This window comes from Pelobates fuscus, chromosome 3 (assembly GCF_036172605.1).
Source record: "Pelobates fuscus isolate aPelFus1 chromosome 3, aPelFus1.pri, whole genome shotgun sequence".
NCBI classification, from domain to species: domain Eukaryota; kingdom Metazoa; phylum Chordata; class Amphibia; order Anura; family Pelobatidae; genus Pelobates; species Pelobates fuscus.
The window spans coordinates 244355518-244383132 of NC_086319.1; the positions used below are offsets into that span (position 1 = coordinate 244355518).

The following is a 27615-nucleotide window of genomic DNA, read 5'->3' on the forward strand; positions in this document are numbered from 1 at the left end:
TGTAGCCTAACACAGAGCACAAGATCTATCACATTAAGCAAGTAAAATAGACTTTGCTGTAGAGGACCCATGCTTAGCCAATGCCTATGGAAGGGAGGCTGCCAATACAGAAGTGTTCACCTTGCTGTGAGTGGGGACCCGCCATCCACTGGCACTGATGCACTCCAGGATCTTGCTCCTGGGCTTCAGGAAAAGATCAGTACCCAGCTTCTGGCCTTGCTTAAAACACTAGGCCAGGGGTAGGCAACCTACGGCACTAGTGCCATGCACGGCACTCGAGGTGTCTTTGCGCGGCACTCAAGGCTGCTAAAGCCAAACAGGTTCTTTCCTATCAGGAGTCCCAGTGAAACTCCAGATATATGCTAATACGAAGAGGTGGTGAAGGACAATCCTCAATTTATGCATTGCAGCACGTAGAGGAAGTGATCTCAGATCACTTCCTCCCAGCACTTGTGAATGTGAATCCACACTGTAGCAGAGCAGCCTGCAGCTGCTGTTGCAGCTCGTATACTTGAGCTATACCTGGCCGGCCTGGTCCCCACTGGAACCTAGGGAAGCCACACACACTGCTAGATATACACAGAAATGCAGAATAACCCTCCCCTCATACAAATAATACGAACAGCCCACACACAAACATACACACAATCCCCACAAACGCAACACCACTAACAATCCACACACATGCACACAACGCCGCATGCAGCTTCTCACATGCAATACCCCAAACAGCCCCCACACACTACCAAACACACAATGTGACATATCCATCCACACACAATTCCAGAAGCAGCCCCATACACAGCCCACATTCATATGTATCATACACGATACCATAAACTACTAATGAACATATACAATATAATAGCTCATATACGCACAAATACAATGATACAAAGCAATTACAGTAAAAATAACACAAACAGAATACGGCAGCATACACACCTCAATTTAAAAAAAATAGGATCAGCACGCTACGCCACATCACAATCCTATATCGGCACACTGCTGCTAAAAGGTTGCCTACCCCTGCACTAGGCCTTGCTTAACGGAAATCCTATGACAGCGCACATTGCGCTTGTAGATTCTGCCCCCTTCTGGGTGCTGTGTTGGAAAGCGGCGGGGAGAGAAATAGAACCTCCGGTGAGTAATTCCCAGCCTCTGTCTCACTCTCTGCTTTTGCCGTGTCGGCGAGAGAATGTTGCTTGACAGAGTGAGCTTCTGATGGGGTGAACCACATGAAAGTGCAGCTAGTTTCTGCGAGTGGAGGTATATGTTCTCCCAGAATGTCGCCCATATTTTGTCTAAGGCTATAGGTATGTGGCAGTATTTCTATTGCACGTAAAACTCATTAAATTCTTCTTCTCAAGTACCCCCTACCAGCCCAGTCCAGGATTTGGAAATTACCCAGTTGTGTGCAAGGCAAGCATGCAACCCACAGGGCGCATGCAACCCACAATGAATATCTTAGCGGCCCGGCGAGCCATGAGTTTGAGACATGCTAACTAAGGCAGAGTACGCACCTGCTTTCCTTACATCGCAGGTGCCTACTCTGCTCAAATTTACCCAGCCGGGGTGGAGAGGTCCCTGGCGGCAGCGAGGGAGCTCAGTCTTCCTGCTCCTCACTGCTCCCCGCACGCGCTCTCTGTTGTGATGCCAGGTGCCAGAATATGACATCATTCCGGCACCCGGCATCACTAAACTGTGCATGTGAGTGAGCAGTGAGGAGGAGGAAGATTGACCTCCCTAGAGAAGAGGCCCCACACCAACTCCCAAAGGTAGGGAGCAATAAAGAAAATTATGTTAGTGTGTGCAAGAGTGTGGAAATGTGTCTGTCAGCGAGTGTGTCTGTCTGTGTGTCAGCGAGTGTCTGTCTGTGTGTCAGCGAGTGTCTGTCTGTGTGTCAGCGAGTGTCTGTCTGTGTGTCAGCGAGTGTCTGTCTGTGTGTCAGTGAGTGTGTGTCTCTGTGAGGGAGTGTGTGTGTGTCTGTCTGTGAAGGAGTGTGTGTCTGTGAGGGAGTGTCTAATTGCAATATATAGGGTTTGTCCAGATAGAGGAGACAAAAATGATACAACATAGTGCAACACTGTGTAACCCAATATAGTGTATGTTTAGGTGCCAATTGGCCACTCACACTTTGGAGCCAAATAAAGAGCCTTCAGAAATAAGATAAATATAGTAACATTTTATCTTGTGAATCTCTTGATGTCAGCTGTCTTTTTACTTCTGTGTAAGTAAATAATTTTTTGCATTGTGCACTTTGTTCCTTTAGTTATTTTATTTGGCTGCACTTTATCTATTTTACGTGAATGAGACCCATTTCAATAAAATCCAGGAATTCAGAAGATATATATCCAAAGATTACTAAAGGCTCTTTACTTGGCTCCAAAGTGTGAGTGGCCAACTGGCACCTAAATTTACACCATGTTATATCATTCTTGTCTACCCTTGCTGGACAAACCCTATGTATTACAATTATACTGATTGAAGATTTGATGAGATTGGGTAACCCCATTTCTAGAAGGGTGTGTGTTTTTTTTAATATATGTTCTTTAGGTCACTTAAGCAATTTATTATCTTAAAAATTAGTGCAATTACACTTATATACACTTTATTTTACTTAAGCACTTTATTTGTGTGATAATGGGAAAGATTCTGTTTCTTCTTAAGTAAGTGTGTGTCTGTGAGTGTGTGTCTGTCTGTCAGTGAGTGCGTGTCGTTCAGAGAGAGAGTGCGTGTGTGTCTGTCAGTGTGTGTTGGTCAGAGTTGCGATGGGCGCAGCAGGACAGTGGAGGACCTGGAGGTGCACGGAGGCATGCAATGCCAATTCACATTCCGATGTGACGTCAACATTCTCAACCTTCACAAGTTTTCAATGAGTAGCGGGTGGATCCACTTTGGCACAGTGTGCGGATGGAAACATTGGGGGTATACTCCAGTGTCGTTTACTGGCAGCGGCAATGTGAGTGGAGTCTGTTGTTGGCTAATAATGTTTTTTTTTTCTGTTTTTTTTTCCTTATTTATAAATAAGGGCCGTGGTTTAGTAAAGGTGGGTGCTGGGATTTAGTATAGAGTGGGGACTGGGATTTAGTATAGGGGGGGGGGGGATTTGGATTTAGTATAGAGGGAGGCGATTGGGATTTAGTATAGAGGGGGGACTGGGATTTAGTAAAGAGGGGGGGACTGGGATTTAGTATAGGGGGGACTGGGATTTAGTATAGAGGGGGGACTGGGATTTAGTATAGAGGGGGGACTGGGATTTAGTATAGAGGGGGGGACTGGGATTTAGTATAGAGGGGGGACTGGGATTTAGTATAGTGTGGGGACGACGACTGGGATTTAGTATAGAAATAGTACAATTAAAGGATAAAATGAGAGATAAAAAATAAATAAAAATGTACTCACATATAAATATACAATAAAATAAATATAAGGATAAGCGTAATAGTCCCAATATGTAGTGGATTCCAATAGACTGATGGAAACTTGATACTGTAGTCAAATAAAACGCTGGATCTTCTATGGTATAGGCAATCTTGACTCAATGATGAGCATGCAAATAGAAAGACAGGGAGACTCCAATAGTGCAGACTGTATTGGCATAAATAAAGTAAAAAATAAAATAAAATGGGTGATGGGGAGGTATTTCACTCACCTATGCAAGAGCATGTACTTGCTCAAGTGTAATCAGCATTCAGTGGCGTTTTATCCCCCACTGGCGGGACATAGATGTGGGTAATTCCTCAAAGTAAAGGAAAAATAAAATATAGTGCTCACTGTATATAAAATATAAGAGTAAGACTTAAAAAATAGAGAACGTACTCACATTTGAATGAGCAGGATAGACTGCTCACTATGATGGCGTGGGTGGTATAATCCCCACCTAGGATACTTTGGACAATAGTCAGCTCCAAAATGACGTGTAACCAGGTTAAGAGAGAAAGTAATATAATATAAAATATAAAGATAAAATAAAATAAAAGGTATATGGCAAATGTATGGTGAAAAAAGCCAATATTCCTTTATTAGTACAAATATAAAATATATATATAAAATTAGCCAAAACGCGTTTCGCCACACAGGGCTTTATCAACTGGCAATAATAACAATAATAGTTGATAAAGCCCTGTGTGGCGAAACGCGTTTTGGCTAATTTTATATATATATATATTTGTACTAATAAAGGAATATTGGCTTTTTTCACCATACATTTGCCATATACCTTTTATTTTATTTTATCTTTATATTTTATATTATATTACTTTTTTCTCTCTTAACCTGGTTACACGTCATTTTGGAGCTGACTATTGTCCAAAGAATCCTAGGTGGGGATTATACCACCCACGCCATCATATTGAGCAGTATATCCTGCTCATTCAAATGTGAGTACGTTCTCTATTTTTTTAAGTCTTACGCTTATATTTTATATACAGTGAGCACTATATTTTATTTTTCCTTTACTTTGAGGAATTACCCACATCTATGTCCCGCCAGTGGGGGACAAAACGCCACTGAATGCTGATTACACTTGAGCAAGTACATGCTCTTGCATAGGTGAGTGAAATACCTCCCCTACACCCATTTTATTTTATTTTTTACTTTATTTATGCCAATACAGTCTGCACTATTGGAGTCTCCCTGTCTTTCTATTTGCATGCTCATCATTGAGTCAAGATTGCCTATACCATAGAAGATCCAGCGTTTTATTTGACTACAGTATCAAGTTTCCATCAGTCTATTGGAATCCACTACATATTGGGACTATTACGCTTATCCTTATATTTATTTTATTGTATATTTATATGTGAGTAAATTTTTATTTAATTTTTATCTCTCATTTTATCCTTTAATTGTACTATTTCTGTACAGCGCGACCTATTACTTTGTTTTTTCCATATTCTTTATTGAGGACATTAGAGGGAACCTCATACCCATCGGTTGCAGCTTCTTTCCTGTCTCTTCTCCTTTAGACCACCCAGCGCTGATCCTATACCCCCTTTTCTTTGGGATTTAGTATAGTGTGGGGGGGACTGGGATTAAGTATAGAGGGGGGACTGGGATTTAGTATAGGGGGGACTGGGATTTAGTATAGGGGGGACTGGGATTTAGTATAGGGGGGACTGGGATTTAGTATAGGGGGGACTGGGATTTAGTATAGTGTGGGGGGGACTGGGATTAAGTATAGAGGGGGAGACTGGGATTTAGTATAGGGGGGGACTGGGATTTAGTATAGGGGGACTGGGATTTAGTATAGGGGGGACTGGGATTTAGTATAGGGGGGACTGGGATTTAGTATGGGGGGACTGGGATTTAGTATAGAGGGGGGACTGGGATTTAGTATAGTGTGGGGGGGACTGGGATTTAGTATAGTGTGGGGGGGACTGGGATTAAGTATAGAGGGGGGGACTGGGATTTAGTATAGGGGGGACTGGGATTTAGTATAGAGTGGGGGTGACTGGGATTTAGTATAGGGGGACTGGGATTTAGTATAGAGTGGGGGTGACTGGGATTTAGTATAGGGGGACTGGGATTTAGTATAGGGGGGACTGGGATTTAGTATAGAGTGGGGGGACTGGGATTTAGTATAGAGTGGGGGGACTGGGATTTAGTATAGAGTGGGGGACTGGGATTTAGTATAGAGTGGGGGGACTGGGATTTAGTATAGAGTGGGGGGACTGGGATTTAGTATAGAGTGGGGGGACTGGGATTTAGTATAGAGTGGGGGGACTGGGATTTAGTATAGAGTGGGGGACTGGGATTTAGTATAGTGTGGGGGGGACTGGGATTTAGTATAGAGGGGGGGACTGGGATTAAGTATAGAGCGGGACTGGGATTTAGTATAGGGGGGGACTGGGATTTAGTATAGAGTGGGGGGACTGGGATTTAGTATAGAGTGGGGGGACTGGGATTTAGTATAGAGTGGGGGGACTGGGATTTAGTATAGAGTGGGGGGGACTGGGATTTAGTATAGAGTGGGGGGACTGGGATTTAGTATAGAGTGGGGGGACTGGGATTTAGTATAGAGTGGGGGGACTGGGATTTAGTATAGAGTGGGGGGACTGGGATTTAGTATAGAGTGGGGGGACTGGGATTTAGTATAGAGTGGGGGGACTGGGATTTAGTATAGAGTGGGGGGACTGGGATTTAGTATAGAGTGGGGGGACTGGGATTTAGTATAGAGTGGGGGGACTGGGATTTAGTATAGAGTGGGGGGACTGGGATTTAGTATAGAGTGGGGGGACTGGGATTTAGTATAGAGTGGGGGGACTGGGATTTAGTATAGAGGGGGGGACTGGGATTTAGTATAGTGTGGGGGGGACTGGGATTTAGTATAGAGTGGGGGGGACTGGGATTTAGTATAGAGTGGGGGGACTGGGATTTAGTATATAGGGGGGACTGGGATTTAGTATATAGGGGGGCACTGGGATTTAGTATAGGGGGACTGGGATTTAGTATAGAGTGGGGGGACTGGGATTTAGTATAGAGTGGGGGGACTGGGATTTAGTCTAGAGTGGGGGGACTGGGATTTAGTCTAGAGTGGGGGGACTGGGATTTAGTCTAGAGTGGGGGGACTGGGATTTAGTATAGATTGGGGGGACTGGGATTTAGTATATAGGGGGGGACTGGGATTTAGTATAGGGGGGACTGGGATTTAGTATAGAGTGGGGGGACTGGGATTTAGTATAGAGTGGGGGGACTGGGATTTAGTATAGAGTGGGGGGACTGGGATTTAGTATAGAGTGGGGGGACTGGGATTTAGTATAGAGTGGGGGGACTGGGATTTAGTATAGAGTGGGGGGACTGGGATTTAGTATAGAGTGGGGGGATTGGGATTTAGTATAGAGGGGGGGACTGGGATTTAGTATAGGGGGGACTGGGATTTAGTATAGTGTGGGGGGGGGGGCTGGGATTAAGTATAGAGGGGGGGACTGGGATTTAGTATAGGGGACTGGGATTTAGTATAGGGGGGGACTGGGATTTAGTATAGGGGGGAGACTGGGATTTAGTATAGGGGGGGACTGGGATTTAGTATAGGGGGGGACTGGGATTTAGTATAGAGGGGGGACTGGGATTTAGTATAGAGGGGGGACTGGGATTTAGTATAGAGTGGGGGGGACTGGGATTTAGTATAGAGTGGGGGGGACTGGGATTTAGTATAGAGTGGGGGGGACTGGGATTTAGTATAGAGTTGGGGGACTGGGATTTAGTATAGAGTTGGGGGACTGGGATTTAGTATAGAGTGGGGGGACTGGGATTTAGTATAGAGTGGGGGGACTGGGATTTAGTATAGAGTGGGGGGACTGGGATTTAGTATAGAGTGGGGGGACTGGGATTTAGTATAGAGTGGGGGGACTGGGATTTAGTATAGAGTGGGGGGACTGGGATTTAGTATAGAGTGGGGGGACTGGGATTTAGTATAGAGTGGGGGGACTGGGATTTAGTATAGAGTGGGGGGACTGGGATTTAGTATAGAGTGGGGGGACTGGGATTTCGTATAGAGTGGGGGGACTGGGATTTCGTATAGAGTGGGGGGACTGGGATTTCGTATAGAGTGGGGGGACTGGGATTTCGTATAGAGTGGGGGGACTGGGATTTCGTATAGAGTGGGGGGACTGGGATTTCGTATAGAGTGGGGGGACTGGGATTTCGTATAGAGTGGGGGGACTGGGATTTCGTATAGAGTGGGGGGACTGGGATTTCGTATAGAGTGGGGGGACTGGGATTTCGTATAGAGTGGGGGGACTGGGATTTCGTATAGAGTGGGGGGACTGGGATTTAGTAGAGGGTGATGCTGTTTTTGTTTTTTTTGTTGTTGTTTATACTGTACTTTTCAAAACAAACCTAAGTTTCTATGAAAAACTTAAACCTTGCTTATGTGGCCGTGCTAGCCTTTGAGTTTTACATGCTTGGTGTAAGGTGTTTTTAGAAAATGGAAAAAACTAAACACTTTAGACACAACAAGGTAATCCCTATATCCTGGACGGGTAGGGAGCACTTGAGGGCTGGATTAGGAACCCCTGCTCTATAAGATCTTTATAAAGATATACAGTGTATACATATATAAACAATTTGGTAATTGATTTTACATTATAAGAATGGACACCTTAAAAGTCTCTTTAGAATGTCTTGGACCTTTCAGACATGAGTAACAGTACAACACAGAAGTCTGTACAGGAGCTTTCATAGAATTTGTGATGCACAAGAAAAGAAGCATGTTCTCAACAGCTCTGGAAACTGGTAAAACTTGACAATGACTTTACCATAAAAGTAGCCTCTTCTGTTTCTTGTTATATATTTTGATTATGTAGGAATTTCAACAATTCCACAGCAGTAAGTATTTCTATTTTATAAACATTCTATCTTTCTGAAATACTCAAAATGGACAGAGCCTAGTTAAAGGACCATTGTAGTGCCAGGAAAGCATACTCGTTTTCCTGGCACTAGAGTGCCCTGCCCTGAGGGTGCCCCCACCCTCAGGGACCCCCTCCCGCCCGGCTCTGGAAAGGGGAAAAGGGGTAAAACTTACCTTTTTCCAACGCTGGGCGGGGAGCTCTCCTCCTCCTCTCCGCCTCCATTCTTCCCCGTCGGCTGAATGCGCACGTGCGGCAAGAGCTGCGCGCGCATTCAGCCGGTCACATAGGAAAGCATTCATAATGCTTTCCTATGGACGCTTGCGTGCTCTCACTGTGATTTTCACAGTGAGAATCACGCAAGCGCCTCTAGCGGCTGTCAGTGAGACAGCCACTAGAGGATTAGGGGGAAGGCTTAACTAATTGATAAACATAGCAGTTTCTCTGAAACTGCTATGTTTATAAAACAATTAGTTAACCCTAGCTGGACCTGGCACCCAGACCACTTCATTAAGCTGAAGTGGTCTGGGTGCCTAGAGTGGTCCTTTAAGACAGGTGCAATATGGTTTACGGTTAGTCTGTTTCTTTCCTTGCAAACAAACTGTATTATAGGGACCTCTAGTGATGAAATATTAGAGTACAGCCTATACGCATATTCAATTCATAATCCTAACCTAATATTTAATTTTTTGTTCTGCCAGAGTAATCTTTTTTTTTTTTTAGACAATCTTTATTTTTGTTTTATATTTGACATATGTCGATAGGGTGTTACAATTATACACATAACGATATTTAAAGAAGACAAAATGGTTAGGTGTTGCGTACAACAGGAACCTGTGGACAACAAGTTCAATGAACTACATGCTGTTTGTGAATGGTAACATTCAAATACATTAAATCATATAACTGAGTTTATCACCTTTCAGATGTGGATGACAGTAACCGGACAGGGAAGAGGGGGAATGGGATGTCCCTACCTAATGGAGCGTATATGGACTTTCCTCTGTCAGGGGTTAAGACATTCCGTGAGCGGGGTGAGGAGGATAGTTCCTCGTAGGCAGGGCCGGATTAAGAGCCCAGTGGGCCTGGTGCTGATAATTATGATGGGCCTAATTACAAAATCTTATTGACCAAAAACACTAAAACAGTCCTACCTCCTAAGCGTCATGTATCTGATGGAGATGATGCTGTAGGGAAACTCATAGGATGCAACTATGAGAAAACACATTCCCTTTGCTAATCTCATGCTTTCATCTTTCAAGTAAACCCATACCCCCTAACAGCAGTGTCCAGTAAAGCAGGAAGTCTATGGATGCGGTAAAAGGGTGGGCTACTGACACAAATCACATAACCAGAACGTCCGAAAGGGCGAACATGCACAAAAAGGGGGAATGTCTGTGTCCCTATGTCTCCCAGTCCCTTAGTGTTTGTGTCCTCATGTCTCCCAGTGTCCCCATGTCACTAGGGGACATTGAGAGACATTGGGACACTGGGAGACATGGGGACACAGATACTAGGGAACACTGGGAAATCTGAGACTCTTGGGGACACTGGGTGACAGACACGAGGGGACACAGGGAGACATGGGGCACTGAAATACTGTGATATATAGGGGACACTGGAGACTTGATAAAAACCTGGGTACAGGTCAAAATGTTGTGGTGTCCAATAAACCTGCTTAAAGCTATCACAGTGAGTGCCTGAGATTTTTTTCTTTTATACTAGGGGACACTGAGACACTACGGGCACAGAGACACTACGGCACAGAGACACTACGGGCACAGAGACACTATGGGCACTGAGAGACATGGGGCACTGAGACACTGATACATAGGGGACACTGATACATAGGGGACATTGGAGACTTGATAAAGACCTGGGTACAGGTCGAAACGTTGCGGTGTCCAATAAACCTGCCTAAATCTATCACATTGAGTGCCTGAGATTTTTTCTTTTATACTAGGGGACACTGAGACACTAGGAGACATGGGGACACAGAGACATTGGGAGACTAGGGGACTTTGGGAGTCTAGGGAACACTGAGACACTAGGGACACTGGCACACTACAGACATTGAGAGACACCAGGGACACATGGCGATACTGAGATACTAGGGACACTGGCTGGGAGACATGGGAACACTGCCATGTCTCCTATGTCTCAGTCGCCCAGTGTCCCCATGTCTCCCTGTGTCTCCATGCCTCTCAGTGTCCCCATGTCGCCCAGTGTCCCCTAGTGTTTGTATCCCCATGTCTCCCAGTGTCCCTTAGAGTCTGTGTCCTCATGTCTCCATGTGTCCTGATGTCACTAGGACACTAGGGGACACTTAGAGACATGGGGACACTGGGAGACATGGGGACACTGAGACACTAGGGACAGTGGCTGGGAGACATGGGGACACAGACTAGGGGCCACTGGGAGACATGGGGCCACTGTGTCCCTAGTGTCTCAGGGTCATGGGCATCCGAATGGGGGGGTAAAGGGGGTACTTGGCCCCCCCGGATTTTTCAACTTGTGCTGCTATTTTTCGTTTTAGTGTGAGAATACAGTGCAATACCAGCGCTGGCCAGTAGGTGGCGCTGTGAATGGAGAAAGGCAGGAAGCTACAGCTTATCCCTGCCTCTCTCTCATGACTGAAACCGCAGGGGAGCAGCACAGAGGCAGCCTACAGAGCAGGTAAGTGAGGGATGGGGGTGGGGGAGACCGCATAGAGGAAGGTAAAGTAGAAGGAGCAGAAAGGTTCTGCAAGGGGCAGGAGGGGCCAGCAAGGAATAGAAAGGGGCAGCAAGAAGCAGGAAGGGGTCGAAAGGTTTTCAAGGAACAGGAGGGTAAAGTAGAAGGAGCAGCAAGGAGCAGGAGGGGTCAGCAAGGAGCAGAAAGGGTCTGCAAGAGGCAGGAGGGGTCAGCAAGGAATAGGAAGGGGCAGCAGGAAGGGGTAGGGACGGTCTGCAAGGAGTAGGAAGGGTCTGCAAGGAGCAAGAGGGGTCAGCAAGGAGTAGGAAGAGGCAGCAAGGAGTAGGAAGAGGCAGCAAGGAGCAGGAAGGGGCAGCAAGGAGCAGGAAGGGGCAGCAAGGAGCAGGAAGGGACAGCAAGGAGCAGGAAGGGACAGCAAGGAGCAGGAAGGGGCAGCAAGGAGCAGGAAGGGGCAGCAAGGAGTAGGAAGAGGCAGCAAGGAGTAGGAAGAGGGAGCAGGGAGGGTCTGCAAGGAGCAGGAAGGGCAGCAAGGCGCAGGAAGGGGCAGGAAGAATCAGAAGGAACAGAAAGGATCAGCAAGGGGCTGCAAGAAGCTGGAAGGGGCAGAAAGAAGCAGGAAGGGCAGTAAGAAGCAGGAAGGGTATGCAAGAAGCAGGAAGGGCCATCAAGAAGCAGGAAGGGCCATCAAGGAGCAGAAAGGGATCAGAAAGAGAGCAGAAGGGCGCAAAATAAGCAGAAAGTAGCAGAAAGGTAAAGGAGCAGAAGGAGCCTCAGAAGGCAAAGAAGACTGTGTCAAATGAAGGAGAAGAAAATGAGATTGGAGCACTTCATTCTGGACACCACATCATTAGGCGTTGGTACCTGGGCCTGGCAGGGAAACTTTAGACCTTCTCATCTCCCCAGGTAAAAACAAACAATATCAGTGTTAATGTGTTCACTTTTATTTACTGAGTGTCAGGAAACACAGAGGGCCGCTGGGTAGGGGTGCCGCTGATTGGCTAGATGGGTCAGCTAGCACTCTTAGCCAATCAGTAGCTCCCCATTCATAAAAACGTAAAACATTTTTATGAATCGGGAACTAGCGATTGGCTTAGAGGGTCAGCTGACCACTCTAGCCAATCTGCAGCACCCATGCCTGACGTCAATCTGCACTTCCTGACACTCTGTTTCAGAAGTTGAATACCACTGAGCGACCTGGAGATCTGGAGCTGAAGGAAGCCTTTGGGGGTAAACCATTTGAGAGCGGTTTAACCCCTTCAAAGAAAGAGCACCCAGGGGCCTCCTTGCATCACATCATTTTCATTTAGATAAAGTTGTTATGGTGACCAGAATGTTCCTGTAATTTGATGAAAGGAACACTATAGTGTAAGGAATACAAACATATATTCCTGACACCATAGTTGTGAAAACGCTATTCACCCTGGCTTTATGTGAAAATGACTATGCTCCTTCCCTTTCATGACACTGTCAAAAAGGGGCCAAGCATGGATGTCATTACAATTATGTCCCCCCCCCCCCCCCCCCCCCCCGGAAAAATTCCTGCGGACGTCCATGCTCAGGGTCCCCATGTTACCCAGTGTCCCAATGTCTCAGCGTCCCCATGTCTCGGAGCTGCTGTCTGGACTCTCTGTGCAGAACTGGTCCCCGCGGATCAGTGAGTAGAGAGATGCAGGGAGGGAGATGCCGTAACTTCTTATCACTGCCTCTCTCCACACAAACAGCGCTGGTATTGCAGAATAAACTATGTTTATACTGAGACAGACATTTGTATTGCCGGTATTACTGCAATACCGGCACCGGCTAGGCAGCCTCAAATACCTGAGAAATACTTCTGAGAAATACCTGGCAACCCTAAGAAATACATGAGAAATACCTGGCAACCCTAAGAGTAGTGTGTAAAAAAAAAAAAAAAAAAATGTAAAAAAAAATAATTTTTTTTTTTTTTTTTTTTTTCAAAACCAATGGGCCTATTCCATGGGCCTGGGCCTGGAGCTGCAGCTCCATCAGCCCCTATGTTAATCCGGCCCTGCTCGTAGGGAGTGTTTGGTCACCCGGCTGCATATGATCAAGGAGGTGGATTCTGAGTCAGTTAGTGAGCGTAGACTGGTTGCAAAATCGTAGCTGGTCCGCTGCCAGAGGGTAGTGTGTTTGGGGGCTCTACTTTAGTAGGTCCGGTCGTAGAGGTTCATTTTTCGGGTTCCAGGTCGCGTCTGGGTGTAGGTCTTATGTCAGGGACCGTGTGTGTGGGTCTCGGGATTCAGGCCTGTGTATAGTCAGCGTTTCTAGTTTCAGTGCCAGGTTGTCTCAGGACCGTAGAGGTGTGTGGTCGTAGGTGAAGGGTTCGAGGTGAGTAAGGACATGTGTGGGGGCCAACACTGGAACTGTCTTGGGGAAGTGGGTGTTAGCGGGTTGGGGTTAGTTAGTACTCAGTCGGCAGGAACTCCGACCCGTTGTTCAGTTAAGTGGACAGGACAGAAGAGGGGGTGGAAGGGGAGGGGGGGGGGGAGAGAAGGCCCCCGGCTCCCCGCTCCGTCCATCATGAGGTACCATAGCCATGGTGCCCAGGTGCGGTCACATTTCTCTAGCCTCCCATGAAGCGCTGCCGTTAGTGATTCCATATGGTGTATCTCTCCCACCTTGTCCAGCCATTGCCGGAGGGTTGGCGCATCCTTCTGTTTCCACCTAGTTGGGATTATCGCTGCTGCTGCAGATAGCAGGTGTTTGAGTAGGGATTTTTTATATGTGGAGATGGACATGTCTGTGTGGTGAAGAAGCATAGTGAGCGGATGGAGAGGGAGGGTGATATCCGTTATGAGCCGGATGGTCTCCCTGATCGCTGTCCAGAAGGGTGCGATGTCAGGGCAGCCCCACCAGATATGGATAAAAGAGCCGTCTGGGGCCCCGCATCTCCAGCACTCGTCTGGTATTCCCGGGTCTATACGGTGTAGGATGTCTGGGGTCCTGTACCAGTGTGTGAGGATTTTAAAGCTTGTCTCCTGGAGCTTGGAGCTGATGGAGCATTTGTGAGACAGTATAAAGATCTTGTCCCATTCCTGTTCTGTGAGCGTGGTCCCTGTCTCTATTTCCCACCTTGTTATGTACCTCGGGTGGGACTGGTGTTCGCTGCTGAGAAGGGTCGCGTATAGCAGCGAGACTCCCCTTTCCGGGTGGGTTTGGGCTGTGCAAAGGGATTCGAACTGCGTGGGTGGTCTGTTCAGGCATTGCTTGTTTGGGAAGGCCGCGTAATAAGCTTGTATTTGGGCGTAATGAAAGTTATCTACGCCAGTAGGCGTCTTGTCCCCCATTATGTCTGTGAGAGGTCTGAGTTGGTTTCCCCGCAGTAGCTGTCGGAAGCTAAGCCAGCCAGTGTCCGTGAATGCGCGTAAATCTGAGGGCGTAAGTCCCCCTCCCACCTTGGGATTATGTGTGATGGGTGTAAGGGGGCCGTCGGTGGTGGTGAGTTGGTGTGTGAACCGTAACTTGCACCAGACCCGCAGCGTAGCATCGGTCAGGGGATTACCTGTTCGCAGTGTTGTTAGAGTGAGGGAGCTGAGCCATAAACGGGAGGGGAGTGTGCCCCCCGCCTGTGCCTGCTCCATGTGGACCCATAGTTTGGCTGTGGGACGGGCGTGGCAATCTATGACCCTTAGTAAGTGTGCTGCGTGGTAGTATCCCCGGAGGGATGGGAGACCCGCACCCCCTTTACTTTTAGGGCGCTCTAGGAGCTTCCTACTTATTCTGCTTGCTTTACCGTTCCAAACAAACTGCCTTATTGCCATGTCTAGTGTTTGGAAGAATGACCTGGGTATAGTTATGGGGATCGCTTCAAACAGGTATAGAAGGCGCGGCAGTACATTCATCTTTACGGCATTAATTCGGCCGAACCAAGAGACGTAGAGGCCCTTCCAACGATGTAGGTCCGCCTGTAAAACCGAGAGTATGGTAAGGAAGTTTAGCCGGAACAGGTGTGTTAGGTCACTGGGCAGCCAGACGCCGAGATATTTGAGTTTGGCGTCGCACCAGGAAAAGCGAAACTGTGATTTTAAATGCGTGACTCTCTCGGCGGCGAGTGAAATCGGCAAGGCTTCCGATTTGCTTAGGTTCAGCTTAAGGTTGGAGATCTCACCGAAGATTCTGAAGGCTCGGAGGAGATTGGGGAAGGAGATTATGGGGTTGTCTAGGAAAAATAACATGTCATCGGCATAGGCGGCCACTTTATGCACTGTGTGGTGGTGCCTATACCCGGTGATTCCCCCATCTCGTCTGACCGCCTCCAGGAAAGGTTCTAGAGTGAGGACAAACAGGAGGGGGGATAGGGGGCAACCCTGTCTGGTTCCGTTCCGAATGGCAAAGGGAGCTGAGAGACCGCCTTTGATCCGAATGCGGGCCGTCGGGTTAGTATATAGGGCGAGGATCCATGAGCGTATGTGGGGGCCAAACTGCATGTGACGGAGGGTGGCTTCGAGGTACTGCCAGTCTACCCGGTCGAAGGCCTTCTCCGCATCTGTGGAGACCAGGACTAGGCTTCTATTTGTCGACCGGGCAGAGTGGACCATGTGTAGGGCTCGGATGGTGTTGTCTCGAGCTTCTCGTCCCTGGATGAACCCTACCTGGTCTGGGTGGACCAGAGTGGGGAGGACGCGGGAGAGTCTCATGGCTATAGTTTTGGCGAAGAGCTTGAGGTCAGCATTGAGGACCGAGATCGGTCTGTAGCTCCCGCAGTCAGTGGGGTCCTTCCCCTCCTTTGGTATGACCGTGACCGTGGCGCGTAGGGAGTCTGTCGGGAACCGACCTCCTTCCAACAAGGAGTTGAGACCCTGTAACAGATGTGGGAGCAGTACGTCTTTGAACCTCCGCAGGTATGAGACCGGTAAACCGTCGGGGCCCGGTGCCTTATTGGACTTAGAACATTTAAGTGCGGCGGCGAGTTCTTCCCCAGTAAGTGGTTGCTCTAGTTCCTCGGCTAGCTCCTCTGGGAGCGTCCGGCCTACGTGTTCTGTGAGGGAAGCGTCTATGTTACGTCGGTGTTGGGGTCCGTCTGAACGTCGCGCGTTGGTGTCTAAGTTATATAGCTCCTCATAGGAGAGCCTAAAGGCCTGCAAAATATCCGTCGGTGTCCTTTTCAGCGTCCCATCTTTCCCCTTAATCTGGTGGATGTGATGTTGCCTCTGTCTCTGCTTCAGGGTACGGGCTAGTGTCCTACCGCATTTGTCAGAGAACTCATAATAGTGTCTGTGGGACTTGCGTATGGTTTGGAGTAAATTCTGGGATAGCAGGTCCCTGAGCTGTCTACGTGCGTCTGTGAGGCGTCGGTAGGTATCGTCCGTCTGGTCACTTTTATGTCTTGTCTCTAGGGTGGCTATTTCGTGTATCAATTCCTGTGTTTTGGCTATGTGTTCCTTTTTCCGTTGGGTGCATAGTTTAATCATGTGTCCCCGAATTACGCATTTATGCGCCTCCCATATTGTGAGGGGTGCAGTATCTGGCCTGTCATTTTCTTCAAAGTATTGGGTCAGTGTTTGGGCTATTTGTGTGGTGACATTGTTGTCCGTCAGTATGTTTTCATTTAGTCTCCAGTGGCGTTCACTGTGTTTGAAAAGCGGTGATTTAAGTGTGGCTCGGACTGGCGCGTGATCCGAGTCATGCTGAATCCCTATTGAGGAAGACATCAGGAAGGGGAGGTATTCTTGGGCTAGGAAGATATAGTCTATCCTGCTATACCTATTGTGTGCTGCGGAGTAACATGTGAAATCTTTATCATCAGGATGCGCCACCCTCCAGCAGTCTACCAGACCCGATCTGGACAGGGCTTGTTTGGCCTGTCGGATACAGTGTGGGGGGATGGTGCTGGTGCCCGCGGATGAGTCCATCCGGGGGTCCAGGGGGATGTTGAGGTTGCCAGCTAGGATCAAGGTTCCTTCCCAGAATCTCTCTAACTTCGCGAGGGCTTTTGCTAGGAATCGGTGTTGTCCTTTATTGGAGCAATATACTGTGGCGAACGTGTACTTGTGTTCAGCTATCGTGCCTTTAACAAATAGGAACCTGCCCATGGGGTCTGCCTGTGTGGCTGAGCTAAGAAATGGGGTGTTGTGGGAGAAGATGATGGCAACCCCTGCACGTTTAGCGTCGGGGTGATTGGCGTAGTATCCTAATGGAAATCGCCTGTCTTTGACCTGTGGGGCATCACCCCCTTTTAGATGCGTTTCCTGTAGAAACGCTACTGAGACCTTTTGTGACCAGAGTGCGCGTAGCAGGTGCCGCCTCTTATCAGGGGAGTTAAGGCCGCGGACATTATGTGTCCTTAGGAGTAGAGGCGAGGGTCGGAAGACCGACGCCATGGCTGTATAGTGGCACCGTACGTGCGGAGGGAGCGGAGCACCGGGAGTAGGGAGGGGGGGGATAGGGGATACAGAGGGTTGTAAGGGAAGGTTGGGTGAGGGGAGTTGGGTAGGTTAAGGTGTTCGCCCGTTAAGGGGCCTAGGAGTATAGGCAACCGTAGCCCTAGGTCGTGCTAGGGTGACCTAATTTACAAGAGGGCCGGTCGCAGGGGGTCACGGAAGTCAGGCGGGTGTGGTCAGTCGGAGTAGACCGGGGGCCGCAGACCCTCGGCCCACGTCTCAGGTTAGCTGGTATATCCACCTAGGGTCTCTGTGGTATTGCAGCGTGGGCGGGCAGGGTATTTGGTCTTGGCGGAGTTATTAAGGATCCTCTGAGGCGTCTGACCGTAGGCTGTCAATTTTGTGGGAGCAGTAGGGCAACGGGTGCCGGGGGGGTGTAACGTCATTTGCCATGTCTCCAGGGGGGCAGCAACGGCAGGGGCGGTTCAACTATGGTGTGGAGGGTAAGGCGTAGTGGGGGGGGGGGGGGGAGGCCAAAGTCAAAGCATCCAGTATCAATACAGCTGCGTTAACCTGGCGAGCGTGTCGGCTGGGCAAGCCTAAAGAATGCATAACATACCGATAGAAGAGATTAAGTTTGCATACAAAGTACATATCTAATAAAGTTGTACAATTCCTGCAATATTCCCGCTAAGTTTAACCACTCCCTGGTCCCTCATCCCCCTCAACATCCCGTCCCGGGGCAATGCGGGCCATCCCAGCACTAGTATGGGTGCCCGCAGGGTCCCAGGAACGAAAGTACAACGGTAGCATGGCAAACATAGCATACGGGCATATATTGGAAAACAGACAATATGGGTCTATGTGAGCAGGTTAGCTGGTACACAACATAACTGGTAGTATTTCATGCTTCTTACAATACTCTGGCTAGTACAGACCCCCTCAAGGTCCCCCCCCCCTCCCCCATCCCGGCTAAGGGGTCATACGGGGTGTCCCGTTTTAAGCGTGGGGGGCAGCTGGTATCTGGGGGCTAAATTGCTGCGGTAACGTGGCAAACATGTCGTCCGAGTAAGCTAAGACCCCAAAACAATAAGGTGAACAAACGGCGGCTTAGCTTGTACTTAACAGAACAGATTACTTTTCACATATCATGCGACATTCCATCCCAAGCAAATAACCCCCATGTTTCCCAACCCCCCGCCACCCAGCCCGGGATTAGTGTTTGTTCTCCCGGTACCAGTTGATGGGACAGCATGTGGAGCAGCGTTAATTGGTGTGTGGGTCAGCGAAACACAAGGGCGAAGCAGTCCTTTTTTAGGTTGGACCATGGGTAGGGTCCCGGGCATCGGCACTGCGTGCAAGGGAGGCAGAACCGGGGCGCCGTACCTCTCCACCCCTGGTTAGATGAATTCCGCTGCTTGGTCGACCCGGGGGATAATTGTTCAGTCCCACTCCCGTACCCCACCCAAGAGACATTCAGAAAGTATAAAGTACAGGCCCTCCCCGGATACCCGTGGTGTCCCCAACTGTAGGCCCCGGGCCCCCATACCCTAGTTGAGATGGTAAACGTGGCGTTACCCATATGGATATAAGTGTAAGTACTTAGCTGTCATCGTGGAAGCCATGGGGTAACCTCAGCAGGTTAGGTCTATGCAGAAGGGCAGGGCAGCGCCGGGGCCGGAGACTGCGTGGACCAACCTATTCTTCGGGCCCGTCGGGGCCTCCCCAGCGTGTAGGCTGTGTGACTCTCCGTGCTTGGTTGCGGAGTGGTTCAGGCACTTCAGGGTGGTCAGGACGTGTCGGAGGCTGATCCAAGATCCAGTTGCGGATGATAACCGGTGGCAGTTCCATTGTCCTCAAGAAACTGGGTACGTCGTTGGGCCACCTTAGTGTGCACCACGTGTTCCCCCGTTTGGCCTGGAGGCTGAAGGGAAAGCCCCATTTATAGGGAATGCGTTTTTTTCCTGGAGGACGTGCGTGAGAGGCCTTAGAGCTCTTCGTGCGTCCAATGTGAGGGTGGACAGGTCCTGGTAGAGCGAGATAGAGGCCTCATGGAAGGTGATTGTCTGAGGGCGCGCCGCTCTCATGATGGCGTCCTTGAGTTGAAAGGACAGGAGGCAGCAGATCACATCTCGCGGTAGGCCGTCTCTCCTGGGGGGACGTAGGGCCCTATGGGCGCGTTCTATTTGGAAGTCCTCTGGGGCATCTTCGCCCAGGATGTGGGTAAATAACTGCGTGAGGGCTGTAGTTAGGTTTTCTTGTTCAACTTCTGGCAGGCCTCTAATTCTAATGTTATTACGTCGCCCCCTGTTATCCAGGTCCTCCACCTGCCTGCGGAGCTCAAGCAGCACTGAGCCTTGCCTTGCTGTGGCATGGTCTGCAGATTGGGAGTGTTGTATGGCCCTGAGGTTCTCCCCCTCCAGCTCTGTGACTCTTTCCTCCAGTGCAGTAAGGTCCCTGCGTACCTCCTGTATCTCCTCTCGTATCGCCGACCTCAGCTCCGCTACCAGGGCAGTCTTATCGCTCTTTGAGAGCATATTTGCAGAAATGGTTGCCAGTTCGGCCGTGATTTGAGATAGTGGGTCCCCTCCTGTCGCGCCCGGCTCCGAGCTTGCGTTACTCTCAGACCCTGGGGATGCGGCCGCCATCTTGTCCGCGTGTCTCGCGGTTCTGGGACCGTCTGGAAAAGTGATGAAATCGTCCAGCGGTCCGGCGTTTTTCCTTTGTGGGCTGGATCCAGAAGGTCCTGGGGTGCCCTGGCGCTTTGTTTTACCCATTTTAGTGGTGAAGTGAGGCATTGATATGGGGCTTTGTGGTCCGAGGTTGCGGAGCTCCGGCGGTGTGCGACTCACTCCATGCACGGCAAGCCACGCCCCCTCCTGCCAGAGTAATCTAATGTAAAATTATTACATAAATATATACGTAGAATTATTATATATATATATACATATATGTGTGTGTGCATATATATATATATATAATATATGTGTGTATATAATGTTTTTTATTATTTTTATTTATATATAGGTGATATAGGTGAAAAAGTGAGATATACGTATATACTTATGTATATAGATATATATATATATTATTTCGTTCTACATGTATTTTGATATCAATATATATATTAATTTTAAAATACCGTTAGAACGTAATTACGCATGTGTATATATATTTTTTTATCTATTTATTTTTTATTATTTTTTTAATTTAATTTTTTTACGTATTTATATATTATATATATATATAAATATATAATGAAAATTATATATAATTATGTGTATATTAATATTAAAATACACGTAGACAGTGTATGTATATTTGTGTATATGTGTGTGTGTGTATATATATATATATATATATATATATATAGTTAGATCATATATATAATAAATATATATATATATATATGATCTAAGTATATATAATTTAATTTACACTGTTTTAACATGTTTTCATTTTATTTCCAGGCAGCAGGGGGTGTACCTGTCATTACAGGCACTCCCCCTGCTGGCAATGCCTTGGACGGCTATGCTGTCCATGTGATCGTGAGGTCCTCCCAAGGACCTCGAGATCACATGGCCCAGGGGGGCCGAAGAGGACGGAGGGGGACTCCCTGGACTCCCAGGTAAGTCCCCATACCGCGATCGCCGGCATGGGATCGCCGGCAACTGGGTAAGTACAAAAGATCGCAGGGCGTTCTATGCCGCCCTGCGGCGTTTAGAGCCATCTAAATAAGGACGGCATAGAACGCCCTGCGGTCTTAAGGGGTTAATTATGCAAATAATAACATAATAGTATGAATATGGTGTACACCCTAAGGGCAGCAGTCCTCTGTACAGCATAAGCCTCTCTGAAAGCTAATGTACCCCATTATTGGCAGGTCCTATACTAGCAACCCAATGTCTGCTCTTATGAGATTAATCCACTTACTTTGGAAACGCTTCCTCCTGGGACTCTCTGCAGTACAAGGTTTAATAGGGTCCTGGGGTGCAAAAGTTAGTCTGGACTCCCCAAGAAAATAAATAAATATACAAGTTGTGGTAGGCAGATTTATGCAACCTATGATCATATTCTGTAACAAAACCTCATTATTTTTTTACTTGACTAGATGTTTAAAACAAACAAACCTTTTTTGAGAAGCAATTGCCTGATATAATATTAAAAATGAAAAGCACTAATATCCTCATACTCCGTGCACCAACTGTAGAGATTTTGGTATACGGAACCCTACATCTAGAGCTTCAGCCACCGAAGCTCCCCTTGCAACTCTTATGCTGTCATCCACACAAACAAAACATAAATTATAGTACAGATCTAGTACTAAATCTGATAAATTATATTACGATCTGCGAAAATAATTCCTATCTGCAACTTTTTGAGGGATTTAGGGCATGTTTATGTAAAACATCTAGATCCTATTTATTGCCTATAACTGTTTCTCACACGCAAGTAAAACCCTAAAATATCAATGTCCATTACAATCCATTTAATTAAATTTGTATCTGTTTTGCACAGGCCAGTCAGTGTGGAGGACTTCAAGGATTTCTCGTTTTCCACAGTCTTGGTGGTGGCACCGGTTCTGGGTTTAGTTCTCTATTAATGGAAAAGCTGTCTGTGGATTACGTGAAAAAATCCATTCTGGAATTCTCCGTTTACCCAGCACCTAGAATATCTTCTGGAGTTGTAGAGCCCTATAACTCAATATTGACCACTCACAGCACATTAGAATATTCAAATTGTGCTTTTATGGTGGACAATGAAGCCATTTATGAACTCTGTCACCGTAATTTGAGCATTGAACGCCCTTCATATGTGAATCTAAATAGGCTTATAGGACAGATAGTGTCTTCTATTACTGCATCACTGAGGTTTGATGGAATCCTTAATGTTGATCTAGTTGAATTTCAAACCAATCTAGTGCCTTACCCTAGAATTCACTTTCCACTTGTCACATATTCACCAATCATATCCGTGGAGAAAGCTTACCATGAACAGTTATCTGTGCCAGACATTACAAACAATTGCTTTGAAGCCAGTAACCAGATGGTGAAATGTGACCCCCAACATGGTAAATATATGGCATGTTGTCTCTTATACCGAGGAGATGTAATGTCAATAGATGTCAATGCAGCAATAATGGCTATTAAAACTAGGAGGAATATTCAGTTTGTAGATTGGTGTCCTACTGGGTTTAAGGTTGGAATAAACTATCAACCTCCAACTATGGTTCCAGGGGGGGATTTGGCTAAAGTCCAGCGTGCTGTATGTATGTTAAGTAATACCACTGCCATTGCAGAAGCCTGGGCTAGACTAGATCATAAGTTTGACTTGATGTATGCCAAGAGAGCATTTGTACATTGGTATGTTGGAGAGGGAATGGAGGAAGGGGAGTTCTCTGAGGCAAGAGAGGATATGGCTGCCTTAGAAAGGGATTATGAAGAAGTGGGAGGAGAAATAAATGATGGCATGGATGATGATGATGATGATAACATAAATTGTTGACCTCCATTTTCCTTAATAAGATCCCGAAACTCTAAAAACAATGAAGGGAAATCAGTTGACATGCTATACATAGGAAGTTCAATGTACAGTTTTAGTTTAATATACAAGTCAAAATATTAAGCTTTGCTATATGAATCCATTATATTTTCTCTTGCTTTTTTCACTTAGCGGAGTGAAATAGACAACCATTTAATTTGACAATTGATTTATTTCTTATTCTATAAATACATTCTGTACAAGGGGTAAGTGTTTATCATTAATTGAGAAAAAATTACCATTTGATATCACAGTCATGCCATCTGATATAATCAGACAAAGCCAATAAATCTTTGAATATTTGTCAAAGGTTAGGTATAACAAAATCAGATTATTTTTTTTAACACTTTCTCCTTGTATTACAGAAATAATGTCGTTTTTGTATGCAGTGTCAAATAAACGTATACCATACAGTGTTTTTTATTTTAATTTTATTTTTTGTGTGAATATAGAGCATCGGACTGCTACAAATTAGCAAACATTAAAGGTGCCAGGTTGCCCTAGTATATTAGATGGTATTTGGGCGTTAGTGTTTACAAATACACATGTCTGAGAAGTCTTGAAAGATATTTCTGAAGCTACAGAAGGATATTGGCAAAATGGAACACCTGGCATAGCGAACAAACATAATGTCCGAGGTAAAGCATTTCTAGGTATTGACTCGCAACCATGAGAGAACTGGCAGATATCACGTGAGTCATAAAATATGAGATGCATTGTTACATCTGATAGGTTATTTTCTTTGGTACAGTTTTAAAGCTGTTTTGGTTGTCCATACCAAAAATTCTTTTTTAATGGCTTGGGAATTGTAAGTCTGGATTGCATCAACCCTGGTAAGTGTAGAAACTTCTTGGCGGCTCCTGAAAATACATTTCCATTTGAGGATTCACTGGTTGACCCTGCAATTGAGATGCATGTTTAAGGCAGTAATAAGGAACTTGCTGTATTTTTAATATAAACATTTAAATATTTGACACGTTTTACCTACAATTAACTGTGCTTTTTTTTTTTTCTTTTCTTTAGTAATTACCAAAAAATCATGTAATTCATGTAATGCAACCCCTTGTGCAGTACCCTTAAAGAACATGTATACGAGAAGCTCGTTGCATCTCCTGGCTTATTCTTGCTAGATAAAGGTGACAATCTTTAGCTCCACTTAAATGTTAAGACCATGCCCAATTTGAAAGGTATGATCTTTATTAGAGTGCATTTTAGTCCTCTTCCAACCATAGAGGACTTGCATTATTTAAAAAAAAAGAAAAGGAATATCAAGGTGTATTTCCAGATCCGCTATGCTTCCAGTTTAGCTATATTGGTCTATTATTTTGAATTCCTGACAAGTCTCATTTACAGAGACCTTATTGTGCCGACCTTACTTTTCTCCTATTGTTCCTTCTTCTCTTCCTCTATCAGAATTTGTTCTTTTTTTTCTTTATTTCTAAACTAGTTTTCTTTAAAACCTAAGATAAAGTAGGGACTACTTTGTCTTATGTCTTTTTCCTACACTTAACCTTCTTTGACCAAAGGAAGAGCTTAAGTCGCTCCATTTCCTGTGTCAGAGAAAGTATTCATCCTTCTCTGTGACACGCCGTCGTCAGGAGCAAGTGAAATGAGACTTGACTTGCTCGATCTTAAATACCAGGTTAGTCTGCTGCCTTGTTACCAGTTGAATAGAAAACGGCATCCAATCAGAGCGATGGGAAGGAAAAGGTGAGGTACCCCGGTAGACACGCCGAAATTGCGCATCAAGCTTTTTCTCATTTTAGTTATCACTTTGGTAGCACATTATGCTTTTTTTGTTTGATTAGTTATTTAATTCTATAAGTTTTCTTTTTTAGCAGACAGGGAGTGGGTACTAGGTAGGTACCATTGGATCCCCCATGGTACTGAGGTATTTGTTAGGGTTGTGAAGGACTTTTATGCAATTGCCTATATGCTTCAGTTTAATTCTCTCCCTGCTATTTTAAGGTCTATATTGTTCTGTTCCAAATGTCAAGAATGAATGTATTTTAAGTCTTTTTGTAACCATGTGGTTAATGGAGTCTGCCTCTAGCCCTGGAATTGGATTACTTTCCCCTTTGTCTCCAGGATAGAGGCCTCTATAAAACCTACTTAAACCAGTTGCCATGCGGCCAGCCAGGGACCAAAATATACTTTTACTAACTTTTGAACCCCTGGTCTGATTCATGCCATTTTTTAATATGTTGTTCCCCTGAATGGATTGATTGTGAATATGTATTTTTTATGTGAATGTGATGTATGGTTTTATAGTTATGAATGTTAGGTAAAAAGTATGTTAAACTGTAAATGTTCTGGCCAGCAGATAATTGAGCTATGTATATTGCTAAAACTCAATTATCTAGCCTGGCCCAGAGGAGGAGTTTTGTGTTGCATAAATTGTGAGTTCTGTGTGCCAGTAAATCAGTCTTGTTCCAGCATTAAGTTTTGGCTCATGTGTGGATTATTCGGCGATTGCAGGGATATTTCTACTTGTGGAATATTGGGTGATTTTATGGGAAGAAGGGAATGCTTGACGGGGATATTTTCTACTACCGTCACAAGGGTTTAGTCATTTTTTTGTTTTACTACCCTGAACTGACTTAACCTTATCTGGGGGTTGTACAGATATTATTGCCTAGGATACTTAACTTTAGCTCATGGGAGTTTAGGAGTGTGGTATAGGAGTTTTTTTTCTTCTGGGGTTTATTACATAGTTACATAGTTACATAGTTAGATAGCTGAAAAGAGACTTGCGTCCATCAAGTTCAGCCTTCCTCACACCTGTTTTTTGCTGTTGATCCAAAAGAAAAGAAAAAAAAAAAAAAAAAAAAAAAAAAAAGAAAAAAACCCAGTTTGAAGCACAATTTTGCAACAAGCTAGGACAAAAAATTCCTTCTTGACCCCAGAATGGCAGTCAGATTTATCCTTGAATCAAGCAGTTATTACCCTACATTGAAAGATTATATCCTTGAATATTCTGTCTTTGCAAGTATGCATCTAGTAGCTGTTTGAACATCTGTATGGACTCTGATAAAACCACTTCTTCAGGCAGAGAATTCCACATCCTGATTGTTCTTACAGTAAAAAAACCTTTCCTTTGCCTTAGACGAAATCTTCTTTCTTCCAGTCTAAACGCATGGCCTCGTGTCCTATGTAAAGTCCGGTTTGTGAATAGATTTCCACACAATGGTTTGTATTGGCCCCGAATATATTTGTATAATGTTATCATATCCCCTCTCAGGCGACGTTTTTCTAAACTAAATAGGTTTAAATTTGTTAACCTTTCTTCATAGCTGATATGTTCCATTCCTTTTATTAATTTTGTAGCCCGCCTCTGCACTTTTTCTAGTGCCATGATATCCTTCTTTAGAACAGGTGCCCAAAATTGCACAGCATATTCAATATGTGGTCTTACCAGTGATTTATAGAGAGGCAAAATGATATTCTCGTCCCGAGAATGAATGCCCTTTTTCATGCATGACAATACCTTACTGGCCTTGGCCACTGCTGATTGACATTGCACATTGTTGCATAGTTTGTTGTCTATAACAATTCCCAAGTCCTTTTCGTGTGTTGTTATCCCTAATTCGCTTCCATTAAGGGTATACGTTGCTTGTGTATTCTTTACGCCGAAGTGCATAACTTTGCATTTTTCAACATTAAATTTCATCTGCCATTTGAGTGCCCAGTCCCCCAGTCTATCTAAATCCTTCTGCAGCAAAGTAATATCTTGCTCACATTGTATTATTTTACAAAGTTTTGTGTCATCTGCAAACACTGAAACATGACTTTCAATGCTGTCTTCAAGATCATTTATAAAAATGTTAAATAGAAGGGGTCCCAGAACAGACCCCTGAGGGACACCACTTGCCACCTCTGTCCAGCTTGAAAATTTACCATTAACGACAACTCTTTGTATTCTGTTTTTAAGCCAATGTTCTACCCAAGAACAAGCATTTTCATCGAGACCGATTTCCTTGAGTTTGAACACTAATCTTTTGTGTGGAACTGTATCAAATGCCTTGGCAAAATCCAAATAGATCACATCCACTGCAACACCCTGATCTATACTTCTACTTACTTCTTCGTAGAAAGCAATCAAGTTAGTTTGACATGACCTGTGCTTCATAAAACCGTGCTGATTTTTGCTGATATACGGGGTATATCCATGCTGCAGGGGCGTACCTAGAGCATGTGGCACCCGGGGCGGGTCCTGGGTTTGGCAACGCCCCCCTACCCCCCCCCCCCCTCGCCTCCCCCTCTCCAAAAAAAAAAAAACCCAAAAGACACCTACTAAAATTTTAAAAGGTGTTCTTTTTTTTTTTTTTTAAATTTTGAAAAAAATGTATTGAACAAATTAATTATTTGTTTATATTTATTGAACAAATTAATTTATTGAACAAACTTTTTACAAGCACAGTCTTACGCCACAACAGCGTGCATACATATGTAAACATAGAGTTAACAGTGGCATTATGGGTTTGCACGGTTTTATATTTTAAAAAGAAAAACACATTGTTAACCAGGTAAAAATATACATAAGAGTATAGCTCATGTGTTAGCCACAATAGTTTCGTCAGGATGCCACAACAGTGCAGTTATGCAGTCGCGTGCGGGTTAATTAGTGGCTTGAGTTTTCATACATTTTTAGATTAAATAACAAGGTAACCTTTTGAGCAGCCGGCCTAGGT

The 27615-nt window shown here is 45.6% G+C and overlaps 2 protein-coding genes across 2 annotated transcripts in view; one reads left to right on the forward strand and one right to left on the reverse strand.

Moving 5' to 3' along the window:
- The window catches only part of LOC134603694 (tubulin alpha-8 chain-like), a gene marked incomplete at its 5' end in the record, with an annotated part of 54394 nt that extends 31506 nt beyond the window's left edge, over positions 1–22888 (forward strand). Inside the window, one exon of the mRNA XM_063449872.1 lies at positions 21902–22888. Within this exon, the coding sequence (XP_063305942.1) occupies positions 21902–22888 (987 nt within the window). The remainder of the gene's footprint in view (positions 1–21901) is intronic.
- Positions 22889–23419: 531 nt separating this feature from the next.
- The window catches only part of LOC134603695 (uncharacterized), a 52260-nt gene continuing 48064 nt past the window's right edge, over positions 23420–27615 (reverse strand). Inside the window, exon 6 of the mRNA XM_063449873.1 lies at positions 23420–23823. Within this exon, the coding sequence (XP_063305943.1) occupies positions 23678–23823 (146 nt within the window). The 3' untranslated portion in view covers positions 23420–23677. The remainder of the gene's footprint in view (positions 23824–27615) is intronic.